The sequence below is a fragment of the Chelonoidis abingdonii genome, chromosome 14 (genome assembly GCF_003597395.2).
Source record: "Chelonoidis abingdonii isolate Lonesome George chromosome 14, CheloAbing_2.0, whole genome shotgun sequence".
NCBI classification, from domain to species: domain Eukaryota; kingdom Metazoa; phylum Chordata; order Testudines; family Testudinidae; genus Chelonoidis; species Chelonoidis abingdonii.
The window spans coordinates 12,575,597-12,594,150 of record NC_133782.1 but is presented as its reverse complement, the minus strand read 5'-3'; the positions used below and the strand labels follow the sequence as shown (position 1 = coordinate 12,594,150).

Genomic DNA, 18,554 nt, shown 5'->3' with positions numbered 1-18,554 from the left:
AATGGGTTACCTACAGAGGTGGTGGAATCTCCTTCCTTAGAGGTTCTTAAGGTCAGGTTTGACAAAGCCCTGGCTGGGATGATTTAGTTGGCGTTGGTCCTGCTTTGAGCAGGGGGTTGGGCTAGATGACCTCCTGAGGTCTCTTCCAACCCTAATCTTCTATGATTCTATTCTATGATTCCATTGTTATGTAAGCTCTTGTGGACCACAGAGGCTGATTTATGCCAACGTAGGCTGCACTGGAAAAATTCATGATATTAGGATTTTCTGCTGACTGGGAGTCCATGGAGAGGCTGGGACACTATTCCCACTAAATGATACTGTCATAAATGGAGTTACTGCCTCTACTCTTGTTCTGGGGGAATGCACTTACGCCCTTTTGCCTTGGTTTAGGAAACAGTAGGCAGATCTTAAAGGGTTTGGTAAAATAAGGTTTAATTATACTCGGCAGATGTAGAATGGTGGTTGTATGTGTGTTTGGCAGATTACAATGCAGGGGGACTTTACTTGTGACTGACATGACTCCTTATGCAATGGATTGAGTGTGTCGGGAAAGAACAGTAGATTTACAGGCTTGATGTAGATAAATGTATTGAGAAACAGTCCGTGTTGTCTCTTCTGTTTATCTTTACTATTTGAAATATACATTATGATGTGATGCAGTGATGGTAACAAAACTTCTTAATCAAAGCCTTTAGTTTTGAACATGTATGAATATAATACCGTTCTAACAGGTGCAACTGGCAGCAACAAGGGCTGGGTTCTATAGCTAGGGGTCCCTCTTAATACTACAAAACAGTACTGGTGTGAGCTCCCACCCAGCAATCTGGGAACATTTACCACCAGCCCGGGTGCCTCTAGGAGGTAATACTTCCTACTCACAAGCCCTGAGTCTGTGTATAAAGAACAAGAACTTTAAATAAAAGGGAAAGGGAACGAAGCATTAGTTTGGGAAAGCACCCTAACCATATTCAAAAACATGCAACCGTAAGCCAACCTGCCCCCACAGTATGTCCTTTGCTTCAGTTTCCCACCTTGCAAGTGAAAGTCTGACAAACCACTGCCCCTTTAGCACATCAGTCTCCTCTCCCTCCACTGCACCCCACTCACAGTTGGATGTCCTTGGTCAGCAAAGACCCTGAGTTCACAGATGCATTTCTGTAGGTTCACCTCCCACCTCTGTGGGGGAGGCGGAGGAACATTGAGCAATGCCTCTGTTGCTTCCTCTGCAGCTTACTCACAGTTGCTGCCATTCACTCTGCCATCACCATCCACTGTGGCCGTCGCTCTTACTGCCTAATGTGGCCACCATTCATTCTGACACCATTGGGTGCTGCTACTGCCATTCACTCCACCATCGTCCTTCACTCTGGGGCTGTTGCTGCCACTCTCTGCAGTGCCACTTTCCGAGGTTCCACCACTTAACCCAGCTCTCTGATTTCAGTGGGTAATGGGGAAACTCACTGTTTAGTGCAGGCTGGGCAGCCTCTGTCACTGCAACATTGTCCCACAGCTGTGCTAAGGCTCAGCAGCTTGACCTGGTTCTCACTGATTTCAGTTCTAACAATCACTTAACAAAACTCAGACTTTCAGTTGAGTCTAATCACTTCTGTCATTAAACAGTGGAGATGGGGAGGGTCAAATTGTATCTAGGACTCTTAGGTAGAGCCCATACTTGTCCACACCTTCTCTCCCTTTTCACTGGGCATTGGCATCCCTGCTTCGCAAGTGCGCTGTGGTTGAGGGTGACTTCCTCAATCAGGGTGTGCTAAGCCCAGTTCTGTTGCCCTTTACTCACACCGTAAGGATGATAACATTTCATTACCCTTGCATTCAATACAAAAGTGATTGGTATCTCAACACCAGACAAAATTAATCACTTTGGCAATGCAACTGTGCTGAAAATCTAGGCAGAGTATGTGTGTTTATGCAGACAGATGTGGTCTGACTCTGAAGTATTCCTTCCCCGGCTCATCACTAGATGGAAAGGAAGAGCTCATTCAGACCTTGCTTACAAATCATAATTTGAAATTATAAGGTTGGCCAACATCACCAAAATGAAAAAAACAAAAAAAAGCCATGTGGGACGCTAGTCTTTGTTCACACTTTTCAAACCTATTATGCTTTTTCAGGTACAAGTATTTTGTCGTATATTGTATATGCTTTTAAAGCGTGCATTATTGTTTCAATTTCCATTCAGATTTCCAACCAATGACTAAATTCTCAACTGCATGTTAACTAGTTGACCACTGGGGGATTGTGTGTTGGGGAAATCCAGGAAGGATGTACACACACACACAGCGGTGTGGGGGAGGGAAGAGGAGAGTGCAGGCAAATCCCTGTTTTTGCAAACACAGTTTTGAAAATGTGGAATACAACTGTTAAAATGTTAAAAATAAATGGGTTACTTTCCAAAAAATACCTAAGCTCCTATGCCATTTTTTTCATGTATAATATAATTCAGTTTATTTATTCTATAGCTTTATACTGGCTAAGTTTAAAATATTATTTTATTTTCCAGCTCTAATGCTTAAAATATTATCTGTGATCTACAAGATGGTGCAAAACAATACGTATGCAACCAAAAGGTAATAGACTGCATTTCTCTAACTGCAAATCAAAAATATATTTTAAGAATTTTATATAAAGAAAGAACCTAGCTATTAAGCTTGTCAAATATCATAACAGATTTTTGTACATAAAATGTTTCAAACTGATTTAATTATTCATGCTCTCATTAAAATGTTCTTTTACAATCTCAGACTCCTACGAGTCATTCAGTATTGTATTAAAATTAGTTTATTTTTACAAATACAATGTTTTATCTTGATAGAGATATATATTACAGTGATACACTACTATTTGGTAGCCAGAGTGTTGTGGACAACATAGTCAACGACATTTCCTGCATGCTTAAGATACCTAGGAGAAGTCTACATATAGTAAGTAGTTGCTTATGATTATTATGATTATTATTATTAAATCATATATATTGCATTATATAAACAACTGAAAAAGTAAGAAAATGATTGGAAGTATGTATGTAGCAAAAATTAAAAATTGTAATTTTGTTAAATAAAATACACTCTTTATTATTTTTATAATGCTCACAGATGTACTAGAGCTTGAGGTAAAATGCTGGCTCCTTTGAAGTTGATGGGAGTTCTGCCATTGGCTTCAATTAAACTAGGATTTCAGCCTTAGAATCTAAGGCCTTGATTTAGTAATGTATGCTGAGTGGTTTGCTGATTTGGGGTCTAAATGAGGATTTAACATATCTAATAGGAACATGGCATCCTTTCAGATTTTATATTTGTTTCATGCTTTGACATTGTAACATTTTTTTCTCTGTAAACACAATTAATAGCATATGTTAAGTTATGTAGGATGAATGAACTAAAAAAATCTGTATTTCATGATGATAATAATGGTCAGTAACAGCTTATTTCTGGTCAGAAGTCTTTTTTAGCTGACTCCAACTTTTCCTATCCAATATACAAAATTTACTATACAAAACTTGAGTTACTGCTATTTTTCCCCCCAGCTTTCTACAACTAAAGGTTGCATTGCTGGTAACTTGAGTTATACTGAGGAAGATGGTATGAAAGTGAATTGTACATGCAGTGCAACAGTATGTATTACTAATATTAACATTTTTATGTCCAAATTTTTGTGATTTCCTATATTGTGTGAGTTCCAATATTTATTGTGACCTAATTTATTAATGTATGTACATCTGTGCTTGTGGCAAACTTAGACATCACTTAAGCTCTCACTACTAATGCCCACTTCCTACAAATGTTATACCAGGGCCACCCAGAGGTGGGGGCAAGTGGGGCAATTTGCCCCAGGTCCCAGGCCCTGCAGGGGCCCCCACGAGAATATAGTATTGCAACTTTTTTTTTATGGAAGGGGCCCCCGAAATTGCTTTGCCCCAGGACCCTGAATCCTCTGGGTGGCCGTGTGTTATACATTCAAAATTCTTAAGGAATGCAGAAAAAGTTTTGCATGAGAAAGGACTGTAAGATCTGAGCCTCCATATATTTTTGAATGTAATCTCTGTGTGCTTTAAATATTGTAAATTTGGGGGTCAGCTATAGAATCAACAGAAGCACTCACCTCTCGGGAAGAGTAAACTATGCTTACATTACCTTCAGGGCAGGCTCTAGGTTTTTTGTTGCCTCAAGCAAAAAATTTGCCCCCCCAAGTTCCGAGAGCACAACTGCCCAGGAAAAAAAAAAGAATGGCCAGAATGCCACCCCTGGAACTGTGCTGTGCTTGCTTTGCTGGTGCCTAGATTCCATCCTGATTACCTTCCATATTGGAAGTTCTGCAGAGGAAGACATTTAATTTGTGGTTGAGGCTGTCTGTGACATTACTCTGTCTATGTTGTGCTCTGAATTTGAGTGTCCTGGGCACATGAACACACACAATTTCTGGCCATGTGCTTTTCTGGCAGAGTTGGAGAATAATCCCTTTGCAGAACTCTGACCCTGTCCTCTGGGTATACCTTTCACTGCAATGGGCATGCCACTAGGATCTGTGTTAGTAAAAGGTATCAGAGGGGTAGCTGTGTTAGTTTGGATCTGTAAAAAGAGCAAAGAATCCTGTGGCACCTTATAGACTAACAGACATTTTGGAGCATGAGCTTTCGTGGGTGAATACCCACTTCGTCAGATGCATCCGACGAAGTGGGTATTCACCCACGAAAGCTCATGCTCCAAAATGCCTGTTAGTCTATAAGGTGCTACAGGATTCTTTGCTGCTGTTAGTAAAAGTACATACAGTGAATAAAGCCATATATTCAGAGACACGAATTTATTTATGGACCTGATTCTCTCCTCACTTACACAAGTTTTACACCAATAATAACCCACTGAGTTCAGTGGAGGCACTCGTGACTTCCATCAGTGTAAGTAAAAGTCTTCAACTCATTCGTATCCAAGTATAGTGCCACATTATGGCTTATAACAATAGGGTCTCAGATATTAGAAAGAGTTATTTATAATCATACCACTTACATACATCAGAAAGAGTTCTGTCATCAACCTCATTTTACAGATGAAAAAACTGAGGTAAAGAGAAGTTAAGAGCCAGATTTTCAAATGCTCAACACCAATAGTTGATTTGAGAATTTGAAAAACCGTGCACTACCTTAAATGGGAGCTGAGTTCTTTTGAAAGTCTAAGCCTAACAGATTTGCCCAACGTCATGCTGCTAGTGAGTAGAAAGCAGGAAATAAAACTGATTTTCTGACTTCCGCTATCACTCCCTGGTCAATGTTTCTACTGTTAGCACACGTGAATGATTTAAAAATGGAAAGAAAACCTTATCTATATTTACTTTGTTTTTCATCTAAATCACAACTGTAAAGATCTCCATTATCCATGCTCCTCTACAGGGCCTCACATTTCTATTTATGGAGCTGGTCCACATTGGCACCTGAGATGATACAGCCGTGAAAAATTAAAACAGACCACACATGTCAATATATACAGACTATTTTGCCAAGATCTTCTTCCATTTCCTGCTATCTCATCCATATGTTTACCAGACTGAGCCAAATCCTAATCTGAGATGTGAAGTAAGCATTACCATATCTCAAATTATCTGTAACAAAACAGTTATAAATATAAAAAAAACTCCAAACAGAGATTATCAAAACCAGGAGTTTAAAGGTCTTTTGTAAAGATCTTTAACAAGCATCCATTACATTTTTAATCCTGCTTTAAACTTGCAGTCTCACACCCAGTGGTTTTTTTCCTGGCTAAAACACAAAGGAAAATGTAGAGCTGCATCACTGTGCAGTGATCATGTGATGGGTGATCCTGCGTGCAAGTAGCATCAGATATTTTTGAAAGATGCCTCATGGTAGTAGTAGGATCCCTATACATCCTTACTTCACAGAAGGCTATATAGGATAGAATATGCCTATAAAGCAGTGACGATGTCAAGAGCAATGGGGTATATAAAAAGATGAATGGTCACTTCAGGATGTAATTTTGACCTTCATTACCTAATGTCATTGTTTTAAAATACATCATTTTCTCTATTTAAAATTATTAATTTCATTTTTGTTGTTTTAGGCAGTCGTTGTGCCATCTAACGTTCAAGGAATTAGAAGTATCCTTTAAGCAAGAAGTCTAGTTGTAGACTAAAAAAAAATAAAGTATAAACAAAGAATATTCCAAGTTAAACAAAGTTTTTATGATTTTTTTCTTAACTTCTTGGCTCTGAAACTGAGTTATGAGCACTGCCTTTGGCTTGAAAACAAGTATATTAGAGCATTCATTTTGTAGTTGATTAATATAATACGCCACAGATTTCTTTTAATATGTACTTAGTCTTAATATCAAAGATGTGATCACAGATGCAAAATTTATACTAATTGTAGAAAAAGATGCAACTTTTCAAAGGCTCCTGGATGATGACTTCTGCAATAAATTGTCTCCATGCATAATGATTACGGTATGCATCTGACATTTCACATTCCACCTTTAGAACTAAGAGTTTTAATAATATAGTAACAGTGTGGTGCTTTCCAAAAATAGCTTCAAATATATTAAAATTAAAATAAGACATGTTTAACGCCAACATTTTCTCCATCTTTATTAAAATAATACCATAAAAATGGAGAAAAACAGAATTATATTTAAGACAGAAATGCATTTTCTGTTCTTATACATATTTACATGACATACCTAAGCACGTGTCTAGTCAGACTTTGTTTTAGTTAATTCCAAAACTTATGATTTTATTTTATTTTCCCTTAGGGAAAAGGAGTACCAGATCTGAACACAAGACTTCTAGTCAGAAAATTGTGGGATACATGTCATATTCCTATTTTCACCCTCATGGATGCAGATCCACATGGTAATTGCATGCTAACAGCAGAACAGAACTTTATTTATTTGACTTTTAAGACCAGAGCTCATGGTATGGGTATCTGAATGGAGGTTCCCCATCAAAGCAGAAAATTCTAAACTCAACCAGAATGCCTGCAGGAATACTGAGGAGTACTGTGACATCTATGCTGGCCTTCCTCCACTGTTTAATGCAGAAGTGGGGCACTCCTCACGCTCTGGGGTGACTAACACAGCTGTAGGCTCTAGGCCATCCTGGATCTTGTGCCTAAGGAGTGAAAGGACTTTCCATAGAACTTGCGAGTCAAAGTCACTTAGGATCAGATTTTTAAAGGTACTTGTGCACTTAAAGACCCAAATAGGCACCTTGTGGGATTTTCAAGAGTGCCTAGGCATGCCGTGGGGGGCGCTCTGCCTGTCACCAGTCCCTCGGCTCCGGTGGACCTCCCGCAGGTGTGCCTGCGGACGGTCTGCTGGTCCCGCGGCTCCACCAAAGCCGCGGGACCAGCGGACCCTCCACAGTCATGTCTGCAGGAGGTCCACCGGAGCCCTGCCTGCCGCCCTCCCGGAGACCGGCACAGCACCCCCTGCGGCATGCCACCCCAAGCACGCGCTTGGTGTGCTGGGGCCTGGAGCCGCCCCTGTAGGCGCCTAACTCATTTATATCAAAGGAACTTAAGCGCCTTGGGGCTTTTGAAAAGCCCATTAGGTGCCTATCTGCGTCTTTAGGCACCTAAGTACCTTTGAAAATCTATCCCTTTGGCATTTTTGAATAGTCCACCCTTAGACTAAGCTGCCCCTTGGCAGGTGTATGGGAGGATGGAATAGGGCTTTTTGCATCCTTTTCCCAATTTGGTACTAGAGGAAAGCTAGCCACACACTCTCAGCAGAACTTTATATATACTGTGATGCATATATTTCTCAGACAAGGCCCAAATGTGAGGCAAATGCAAAATAATAGACAGGAAAAATATAGTACAAGATGATTTCAACATGATTTTATTTTAAATTTGATTTAGGGTAACCAACATTCTTTATAGTTCCACCTCATAATCCAATACTTGTAATGTCAGTAAATTACCATTCTGAAAGCTAAATACTACAAACTTGACGTTGGTTAGAGCCAATTTTAGTCTAAAATGAGGGGCGTGCCTTTTAATGCAGGATCACTTAGAGCTACCAGTATGATGACTCATCTCAGAATGGTGCTTTGGATATTGTTCCATTGGAAAAAGCAAAAACGGGAAATATTTTAAAATGTCATAGTTTTGTTTTCTTCTACTAGACAAAGAGTTATGTACTGCAGGTCCAATTCTTCAGTCGCAACTCATGCAAAATTCCCATTGACAATAATGGGAGTTTTGTCAAATTAAGGCCTATTAGATTTAGCCCTAAGAAAGCAGTATGATGTGTTTTAAGTAAAATAAAAATGCATCTTACTGTGTTCTACAGCTAAAATTTGATTCCTGAATATAGATTTGTTCACAAGTTTATAACTTTTTCCTGGTGAAAGATGAATGGTTTTTGTTGTTTCTCTTTAAATTTTAACTATACTTTGATAGAGATATCATGGACAATGACATTTTGCCTTTTCAGTTTTGCAAAGAATATTGGGGATGCAGCATGAGGAAATATTCCAGTTGCCATCATAGGCAAGGCAGTCTTTCTCCCACCATTATGTGGGAGGCAGCAGGATCAGACCTAATGGATGACAGAATCTTTGCTGTCTCCATATTTCTGTGACAATGATGTGGGGGAAAGCAATGAAGCTGAGAGCTGGTGGAAGGTAACTCCTTGCTGGAGTGGGAAGCAAGCTTTAAGAAGCTGATGATTCAACTACAGAACCTGCTTCTTGATGTGTAGTTTTGTAATTACTCTTTGAAATGTGACTTTTTCTAAATGAATGTATAGCTTTGTTTAATGAATTTATGACTAAGGATAGTTAGAATACTGATCATTAAAACTTAAAATGAGGTACAATGGAAAAACAGTAAAAACTGAGACACTGAAGAAGAGCTTGACAGCCTCCATGTTGACTGGGCTTTTGCTCAGAACTAGGTGTGGTCATGGAATCTCATTTTTAAAAATCTATAAATTAGTAGCTGTTAATATTCATTTTAATAAGTAGTAGTCTCCATTACCAATTAATAATACAATATAATTAACTGGAATTTGAACCAAAAACAAGATGGAATCTAAATTAAGGTCAATTTTCTCTCAGCGGTGCTCTAGGTGAAAAAGACCTTTGATTAAAACATGACATTAAAATGTTTAGTAACACTGAATAATTTAAATAATATTGTGCCAGTGTTTAATGTCATATATTAATGTTATGATTAGCAGAGCAACTCAGTTTATGATGAAAAACAAAAAGTGCTGAACTCTAAACAGCCCAGTTTAGCTTCAAACCTGATTTACTGAATCAGAAAGGAAATCAGATGGGCAGAATTTCATTTCACTAAAAATGTTCGGACTGCCACTAGTTAAATAACAGAAAATAAACACTAGAACAGTAGTGTTTTATTCTGTAGAGAAGGAAATTCAGTAAATATTCCTTAGGACAATAAAGAACCAAACATATTAAGCATGCTTGAGACTGCCAGTTGACTGTTTAGAGAATGATCTAAATTTAAAATATGATTTACTAAGAAAAAGTTTTTCTTAGCCACCTATTTATCCTATTTTAACATAGCCTGACTGCATAGCTGTATAGTTCTGTTTTGGAAGAACATAGAACAGTTTTTGTGTATTCCCACAGACAATGGGTGAAATCTTTGCCCTGCTGAACTCAGTGGCATATTTGCAATTGGCTTTAATGGCACCAGGATTTCATACACTGACTGTAAAATAGGAGATGCTCATTTGAACTGTTATATCTTTCTTTTTGAGAGCTGGTTGGTTCTTACTATTGTCTGAGGAAGACAAGGTGGGTGAAGTAGTACCGTATCTTTTATTGGATACGGTACTATTGGTACTTTTCTATTGGTAGAAAAGATAAGCTTGTGAGCGTCCCAGAACTCTTCCTGAAGTCTGGAAATCATAACCAGAGTCTCACAAATAAATATAAGGTGGAACAGATTGTCAAGCCGAAGGGCTTGTCTACACTTACATTTTATAGTGCTCTAACTTGCTGGCACAGGGGTGTGAAAAATCACCCTCCTGAGCGCAGTAAGTCTGAGCACTTTAAAGCACTAGTGTAGACAGGCTCCAAGCGCTGGGAGCCACGCTAAACCCCTTGGAGCTAAACCCCTCATGCAGGTGGATTACCAGGAGCGCTGGGAGAGACCACACTCGCACTTCAAAGCGCTGCCACAGGAGCATTCCCACGACAGTGCTTTGAAGTTTCCAGTGTAGACATATCCTAAGAGTTAACACACATTGCAAGAAATCTGTTAACACCTCTACAGTTATAGGACAAAGGTGGATTAGTAGTTACAAACAGTTGTAATGAGCCAGAAAACCATTCTCTGTTGAGACTATGATTTTTAGTGTCTAGCAGAGTTACAAATTTAAGTTTGGAAGGTGTTGTGCAGGTTGCCTTTGAGGATGAGGACTGATAGGTAAGCTATGGAGTGATTGCTTTGTGAAAAGTATTCGCCCATGGGTGATGGCGTTTTTTGTTTGTTTGTTCATTTGGTTTTTTTTTTTGGTCTTTTATCATTTTTCATTCAAGAGCATAGTGATTGTCTGGTTTCACCCATATCGTGGTTTTCTGAGCATTTGATGCACTGGATACACCACAAGTTGGGTACACCACAAGTTGTGATAGGCATGTGTAAAACCCATAGATCTTGAAAGATGTGTTGTGGCAAGTACTGATCATTGTGATGGTGGAGATATGTCTGCAGGTTTTGCATCTGTTGTTCTGACGGGTGTGGTGCCAATTTGAGTTGTTATCGCCTGGTCTGTACATAAGAACATAAGAACGGCCGTACCGGGTCAGACCAAAGGTCCATCTAGCCAGTATCTGTCTACCAACAGTGGCCAATGCCAGGTGCCCCAGAGGGAGTGAAGCTAACAGGCAATGATCAAATGATCTCTCTCCTGCAATCCATCTCCATCCTCTGATGAACAGAGGCTAGGGACACCATTCTTTACCCTTCCTGGCTAATAGCCATTTATGGACTTAGCCACCATGAATTTATCCAGTTCCCTTTTAAACATTGTTATAGTCCCAGCCTTCACAACCTCCTCAGGTAAGGAGTTCCACAAGTTGACTGTGCGCTGTGTGAAGAAGAACTTCCTTTTATTTGTTTTAAACCTGCTACCTATTAATTTCATTTGGTGACCCCTAGTTCTTGTATTATGGGAATAAGTAAATAACTTTTCCTTATCCACTTTTTCAACATCACTCATGATTTTATATACCTCTATCATATCCCCCCTTAGTCTCCTTTTTTCCAATCTGAAGAGGCCTAGCCTCTTTAATCTTTCCTCATATGGGACCCTCTGCAAACCCCTAATGGGGAGTTTACTTCTGATGATGAGCTTGGCAAGGCTGGGGGGTTGTTTGAAGGATAGAAGATGGGGTCCAGGAAAGATTTCTTTCAGGATGGGGTCCCCATTAAGTATGGGTTGTAATTGTTTCATGATACCCTGTACGGGTTCCAGTGTGGGGTGGAAGGTGACAGCAAGGGGTATGTGGTTGGTGCAGGTTCTTTTCCCATATTGAAGCAGGTTCTCTCAGGGTATTTGGGTAGCCCATTCAATGATGTGATCTACTTCTCTGATGGAGTGTCCTTGTTTGGTGAAGGTGGTCTTAAGTGTGTTAACGTGTATATCCCAGACGTTCTTCCCAGAGCATATTCTGTGAGTATGTGAGTGCCTGGCTGTAGATAACAGATTTCTTGATGTGTTTGGGATAGTATTGAATCTGTGGTGGTCAGTGTGATGATCCCTGTAACCTAAGAACCCTCTTTTGTCCTATGATTGTAGAGGTGTTAATTTCCCACTTCACTCTAAGTGGCTTCTTGCAACATGTGTTAACACCTGATGGTTAACAACCTGTCCCACCTGTATTGAGCTATGAGACTCTGGTTATGTATTCCAGACCTAAAGAAAAGGAGTACTTGTGGCACCTTAGAGACTAACAAATTTATTTGAGCATAAGCTTTCGTGGGCTATAGCCCACTTCATCGGATGCATTCCGTGAAAAATATAGACCTAAAGAAGAGTTCTGTGAAGCTTAAAAGCTTGTCCCTTCCACCAATAGAAATTGATCCAATAAAAGATATTACTTCACCCACCTTGTCTTTCTCAGTATCTGGGTCCAATATGGATACAACATTGCAAACAACAATGCAATATATTATCTGAGAGGCAGTTATCAAAATGTTGTTTCTTAAGGGGACAGTAAGGGCAGGTCTACTCTTAAAATGCTGCATCAGCACAGCTGCACCGCTGTGCCATAGCTGTGCTTTAATGAAGATGCTCTACACTGACGCAGTAGCTATGTATATGGGAGAAGCTCTCCTGCCGGCATAGCACTGTCTACACCAGGGTTAGGTCAAGACAACTGTGTCGTTCAAGGTTGTGGATTTTTCACACTCCTGAGTGACACAGTTATACCGATAGAGGCCTATAGCATAGATCAGACCTAGGAGGTAAAACTGTAGACCTGAAACCACTGGTAATGTTCCTTTTATCATACCGTGAAAGGAAAAATGCTAATAAATTATCTGAACAATTAGCACATAAAATAATTAAAATATTAAGACTGTCAAATGAAAAGAATGAAAATTTAGAATAATTGATTAAACCATCAATGTGGAATTCTATTAAGTTGCCACAGGACAAAGTAAGAGATGCTGGTTTTATGTGACAGACATGGTACAATATGTAAAAAAACAAGATTCAGATGTCCTTTACTTTTGTATGATGCCTATGCATAACAGGTATGAAATTTTAAATATATTGAGGTAAGTGTCATATTAGTAAAAATGTTGATTATATATGACAATATGCTGTAAAGCTAATTGTAAAACATAAAGGGCCTGATTCATCAGTCCAGTTTTACACTAATGTAACTCAAATGGGCTTACGTAAGCATGAAACTAACACAATGGTGAATCATGCCCAGTGTAGACAAATAGATATGTGACATTTGGTATTCTGTAAATTAGGTATAGAAATAATGTGCATCTACAAGTATGGATCTGTGGTGAGTATAGTTGTTTTCCACTTCAGGTCTAATTATTTTATCATCCAGCCTTGGTGCTGGCATGTGAAAACTGTTAAAGTGTAGTTTGGATGGGTGTTTTCTTTTGTTTTAATACTTAGAAACAACTTTTGGGCTGAGAGTGCTTTATTTTTTTAAACAAGTTTTTTTTTAATTGCAAAAAGTTGGATTTTGCCATACCAAAAAGAAATTGTGTGAAAATGGCAGATTTATGAAGTTTTGCCTACTATACAAAATTGTCCATATTATTATTATGTACTATTTGTGGTACAGTAATGCTCAGGGGGCCCCAAGTGAGATCTGTGCTGCACTGTTCTAGACAATGTAGTCCATATAGTAAGTCACAGTCCTTGCCCTAAAGAGAGCTTACAGTCTATATAGACAAGACTGATATAGAATGAAGGGAGGAGATAGAACATGTAAGCAGAGTGAACAATGTGATAGTTTGCAAACAGCATGTTATGTTCCCAGATTTTTGACTGAATGTTTATTATTATTACTATTTACTATTGTTTATTAATTTTGGGAGGTTTTGTTGGGAAGGGGTTACCTAACAGAGAGAGAAAAGAAAGGAGAGGACACATTATACTTCAAGGAGTTGGGGTAAGAAGGAAAGAGAGAGAAGAGAGAGAGGAAAAGTACTGAGGGCAAGTGGAATTAGGCAAAGACACGCTGAGGTGGGAGGGGGAAGTGGGTTAGACAGAAAATCAGCAGAGGGGAGAGAATGTCCACAGTAAAAACTATCAGATCATCTGTGTCCAAACAGGAGCGGTGCCAGGGTTTTTGACGCCCTAGGCGGGGGTCCTTCTGCGCCCCCAGTCGTTGGTGGCAATTCTGCGGCGGGGGGGGGGAGGTTCTTTCCACGGCTCTCGGTCTTCAGGGCACTTTGGCAGCGGGTCCCGGAGCGAGTGAAGGACCCACCACAGAATTGCTGCCGAAGACCCGGAGCGTGGAAGGACCCCCGCCGCCGAATTGCCGCCGAGGGTGGCAAAATGCCACCCCCCCAAATCCTAATGGAGGTCGCCTAAATGGAAGCGCTGGCTGCGTCCAAATATATGCTATAGTTGCTTGTCTCTGCTCCAGCTGACTTGAGTTTCTGACTGGCTCTACTCAAGCTCTCATGGCTAAGGGGGGCAGACTGTCCTCTGCACAGTTCTCTGGGAGAGGGAGCAGGAAGTGGTACCCCCAGGGTCTCAGCTGGATTTTAATTTTTCCCCTTTCCTTCCCTGTAATGTGGTTTACCTACTGCAGCCACTTGTCCCAATTTCTACAAGCCTGAGTTTCATAGGGAGTTCTGCTTGTGAACAGAGTTAGCTTCATTTTTACAAAACTTGACCCCATCCTAAAAAAAACATAAATGTTTCCTCAAAGACAAACATAAATAATTCAAATTAAAGGGACACTGAACATAATATATGACATTTCATATTGTAGTCAATGTCTTTTGAAGCCCATCATCTCACAGTTCCAGCTATAAGATGGCTTGGCCTCCTTCCATCTGATATTGAAAGGTTAGTTATGTTTTAGAAGAAATATAATTATCCCTCTATTCTATCACAAAAAGTATATGTAACATTAAGTCTGATTTAAATCCACATAAGAAAAGACAATTAACTGTTGATTCTGTTCTCAATAAACTTATTGGTTTTTTTATAGAGCATTTTGATGGTTGGAAATAGGAATTTAAGTTGGAAACGATATGTAGTTTTAAAAAAAATATTAATTAGGCTAAAACTTTTGTCCGCATTTTCAGATTAAATATACGCAAAGATGCGCTCATTCCACTTACTAAACAAGATCGAAATAAACTCGCCAGTATGCAGAAGAGACCTTATATGGCTTGCCAACCAATGTTGAAAAAAGAAGTATGAATAAATTATATTGTTTTCTGTTTCTTAATCCTTAAAGAACAAATCCTATCTACCCCAATGCCATCCCTCCTGGCTATTGTGAGCTCTGAACACAGCAGAACCAATAAGGTTTTGCTGCACTCTACATGGAGTGGTGAGGATTGAGAGCCATGCAGGCTGTCTTGTACCAATGTGCCTCATAGGCTATGTCTATACTACAGGATAAATTCGAATTAGCTTAAACCGATCTTATAAAACAGATATTATAAAGTCGATTGTGCACGTCCACACTAGGCACATTAATTCGGTGGTGTGTGTCCATGGTCCGAGGCTAGCATTGATTTCTGCAGCAGTGCACTGTGGGTAGCTACTGTAAAATAATGAGGCCAATAATGTCGATTTCTGTCCACATTAACACTATTCCGATATAGTAATATCGATTTTAGCATTACTCCTCTCGTTTTGTAGGAGTACAGAAATCGATTTAAAGAGCCCTTTAAATCGATATAAAGAGCAGTGTAGTGTGGACGGGTGCAGCGTTAAATCGATTTAACGCTGTTAAAATCGGTTTAACAGCGTAGTGTAGACCAGGCCATCCCCAGCAAAGAACCAGCAGCATGATAGCTTTGCTGCCATTGGCCATCTGATGATCATATGTTTTAGAGGGAGTTTACTACAGTTCTAAATATCACAGAATAAATTACATCTCTTGAAGAGAGGGAACATGCCATGTGGAACAATTACTTAACCTCCACCTCCAGCTTGGTCTGTATCATTCAGAACACAAAGCAGATATATAGTGACTACATAGTGGGAAAACATATTGTGTGCTTTCCCCATCTGTTTACACTGCCGTGGTGTATGAATTGCTATGATTTTGCTATGTGCTGCACAAGAGAGAGCACATCTCCTTATGATAAATATTAATCAACTCTAATGTAATTTAAACATTTAATTACATCACTCTATGGGGCAGGCCTTTCTCAACAGTACATTAATTTGCATTTTTTTCTTTTTCAGATGGAAATTATGGCAGCATCTAAAATGAAGGCTGAAATTCAAGCTTTGACTTCTCTTTCATCAGATTACCTTTCCAGGGTGTATCTACCAAGCAAATTGCAATTTGGTGGCTGGATCTGAATATTTGTTTGTAGATCAACTGTTTCCTGATGTGGATTTATTTTGGAGCTATTATAATATAAGCCACTATTTACAAAAATTGCATAACATTGCATTATTTCTGGCAATTGTTATACATATTCAGTGAAGAAATGTAGAGGTTTGCTTCAGCTCATTCAATTTTTTTTTAATTATGTCAATAGTTTAATTTCTTTACAATTTTGATTGTTTTTCCCTAGTGTAACTTACAGACATGAACATATTTTAAATACAATTTTTTCTTTCCATTTTGTGGCTACTGTATATAACTGTAGCAATAATTCCAACTGTAAAAGAATTCTCCTTAAAAAGATATTGAAATTTATTTTGAGGGGAGAAATTAAAAAGTTATATTTGTTTAAATTTGTGTCAGTTAAGTCACAGTTTGCTTTAATAAAGCACAATCAAGCTAAGTCTGTGTCTTCTGATATGTTTTACTTTTGATGGCAGGGAAGTAATTTAAATTACTGTAATATTTTTAATGTACAATCCTCTGAAAAGTTACTGTAAACATGGCATTTCACGTTCTTCATAAATGAATCCATAACAAATGTGCTTAGCTTGCAGATAAAAGAGATGAATTTTCTATCAGCTAACTCCATAAACCCAAGATGAGATCAGGATGTCAAGACGGGTTCTTTCATTCTTGCACATTTGCAACAGTAATAAGGTTCTGCAAGCCAAATTATGCCCTCAGTTACTACACTCCCACTGCAATCCACAAGTGAGCAAGCATTTTTTTTTTTTACTGATTAGAATTTAGTAAACAATTCTGTTTATGATGTATAGGACAATAGAATCCATAGACCACTTACCGTATATACTCGTTCATAAGCCAAATTTTTTTAGTAAAAAAGGGAAGCACCAGGAGGTCGGCTTATGAACGGGTATAGAGAGGGAGAGGGGGGACACAGTCCCTCCTCCCAACAGAGGGAGCAAGGAGAGATAGCAGAGCCAGAAGAGAAGAGGTGAGGCCAGAGTCTCTCCACTTCTGGCCACGCTGCTCTCCCCGCAGCCTCCGAAGCAGCTGCAGTCCCAGGGCTCACAGGCTGCAGCCATGCTGCTTGGCCCCGTTCCCCAGAGCACGCTGTGGCCGCGCCACCCAGTCCACTGGAACATGCTGCGGCCGTGCCACCCAGTCTTGCCCACCAGAGCAGGCTCGGCCGTGCTGCCCAGCCTGTCGGAACAGCTCCAGCCAGGCTAGAGACAGCCTCCCCTGGCCCTCCCCAGATAAAGTGGGAAGGGATGGGATGGGGAGAGTGTGGGGGTCCCAGGCTAGGGGTGGGGTCATGTGGGGGATGGTCACAGGGATTACTCCCCTGACTTCCAGCTTCTCCTCCAAAAAAATTTCCCCGCCAGTTGCTGTCCCAGACCATCAGGGTAAGTAGCTGGCATGCCGGGACACATTGTTTACTTAGGTTTACCTCCATGCCTGCGGACACTCGAGGTAAACAAACCATCTCAGCTCACCAGCAGCTTATCCTGATGGCCCCTGAATTATAGGGTTGGCTTATGAATGGGTTACAAATTGTTTCCATTTTTACTTATCCATGTTCGGGGGGTGACCTTATAAACGAACTGGCTTATGATCGAGTATATACGGTAGTTTTGTTGGTGCTAAAATGCTGACAGGAATAAAAAGTGACAAAAAATAAGTAATTATGTATGACTGAATGCAGAGAGAATGTCTCTACTGGCTGCTTTTCTAAAAGATATGTTCTAGGAATTTTTGGGTGGAAGTTCTATGGAAGTCCATGTTATACAGGAGGTCAGGTTAAAGATCACAGTGGTCCCTTCTGGCCTTGGAATCCATGAATTTATGAATAAAAATGTGCTGTTTCTACAGTTACTCTTCAAACTTTTCATAGAACTTCAATTTAAGGTACAGTACATCAAATTAGTACCTGACAAGGAAAAAAGTCTGGTTCTGCTGTATTGTGGCACTCTGTCATTTGCATCACTTCAAGTGTCTAGCTACAAAAATAGCCTAAACCAGAAAATTAATGCACTGGTGTCTTGTTTAATCAGTAGCTGTAATAAATTTTTACGAACATTAAAATTCCACTTTTCTCTAGCTGGTAACTGATGTGGCACATTTCCTGTCCTACATTGCTTGATATAACCATCACAACTCAGTTGGTCCTGTTCCACCATCCCAACATAGTATTCTTACCTGTCTATTCTTCTTAAGAAGGTGTTAATTATTTAAGTACATTCTCATTAAGTATGTTTCCATCTTTGTAATCTTTAAAGGTTTGTTTAGTCTTTTGGGAAAAGAATTTAAGTGTTTTTAATCTGGTGCCTCCCTACTGTCTTTGGGCTTCCCGCCTCAAGTTGTTATGAATAATTAAATACATGATAACAGTTTTCCTTTTTGATGGGGAAAAACAGCAGAGAGTTGCTCACCGGCTCTCTGCAATATGCACTCCGGGCCTTGCTTACACAGCTCTGCCACCCGCAACACCATACGCCGAGCCGTGCACAAGTGTGCAATGGGCCTGGTCA

General features: G+C 39.7%; 1 protein-coding gene across 1 annotated transcript in view; it reads left to right on the top strand.

The window, feature by feature from the left end:
- Nucleotides 1-16,031, top strand: part of SPO11 (SPO11 initiator of meiotic double strand breaks) — a 59,765-nt gene extending 43,734 nt beyond the window's left edge. Inside the window, exons 3-12 of the mRNA XM_075072246.1 lie at nucleotides 2,522-2,588; nucleotides 2,834-2,942; nucleotides 3,545-3,631; nucleotides 6,087-6,123; nucleotides 6,359-6,468; nucleotides 6,774-6,873; nucleotides 12,986-13,023; nucleotides 14,476-14,552; nucleotides 14,795-14,906; nucleotides 15,912-16,031. Of these exons, the coding sequence (XP_074928347.1) occupies nucleotides 2,522-2,588; nucleotides 2,834-2,942; nucleotides 3,545-3,631; nucleotides 6,087-6,123; nucleotides 6,359-6,468; nucleotides 6,774-6,873; nucleotides 12,986-13,023; nucleotides 14,476-14,552; nucleotides 14,795-14,906; nucleotides 15,912-16,031 (857 nt within the window). The remainder of the gene's footprint in view (nucleotides 1-2,521; nucleotides 2,589-2,833; nucleotides 2,943-3,544; nucleotides 3,632-6,086; nucleotides 6,124-6,358; nucleotides 6,469-6,773; nucleotides 6,874-12,985; nucleotides 13,024-14,475; nucleotides 14,553-14,794; nucleotides 14,907-15,911) is intronic.
- The last annotated feature ends 2,523 nt before the right edge of the window (nucleotides 16,032-18,554 follow it).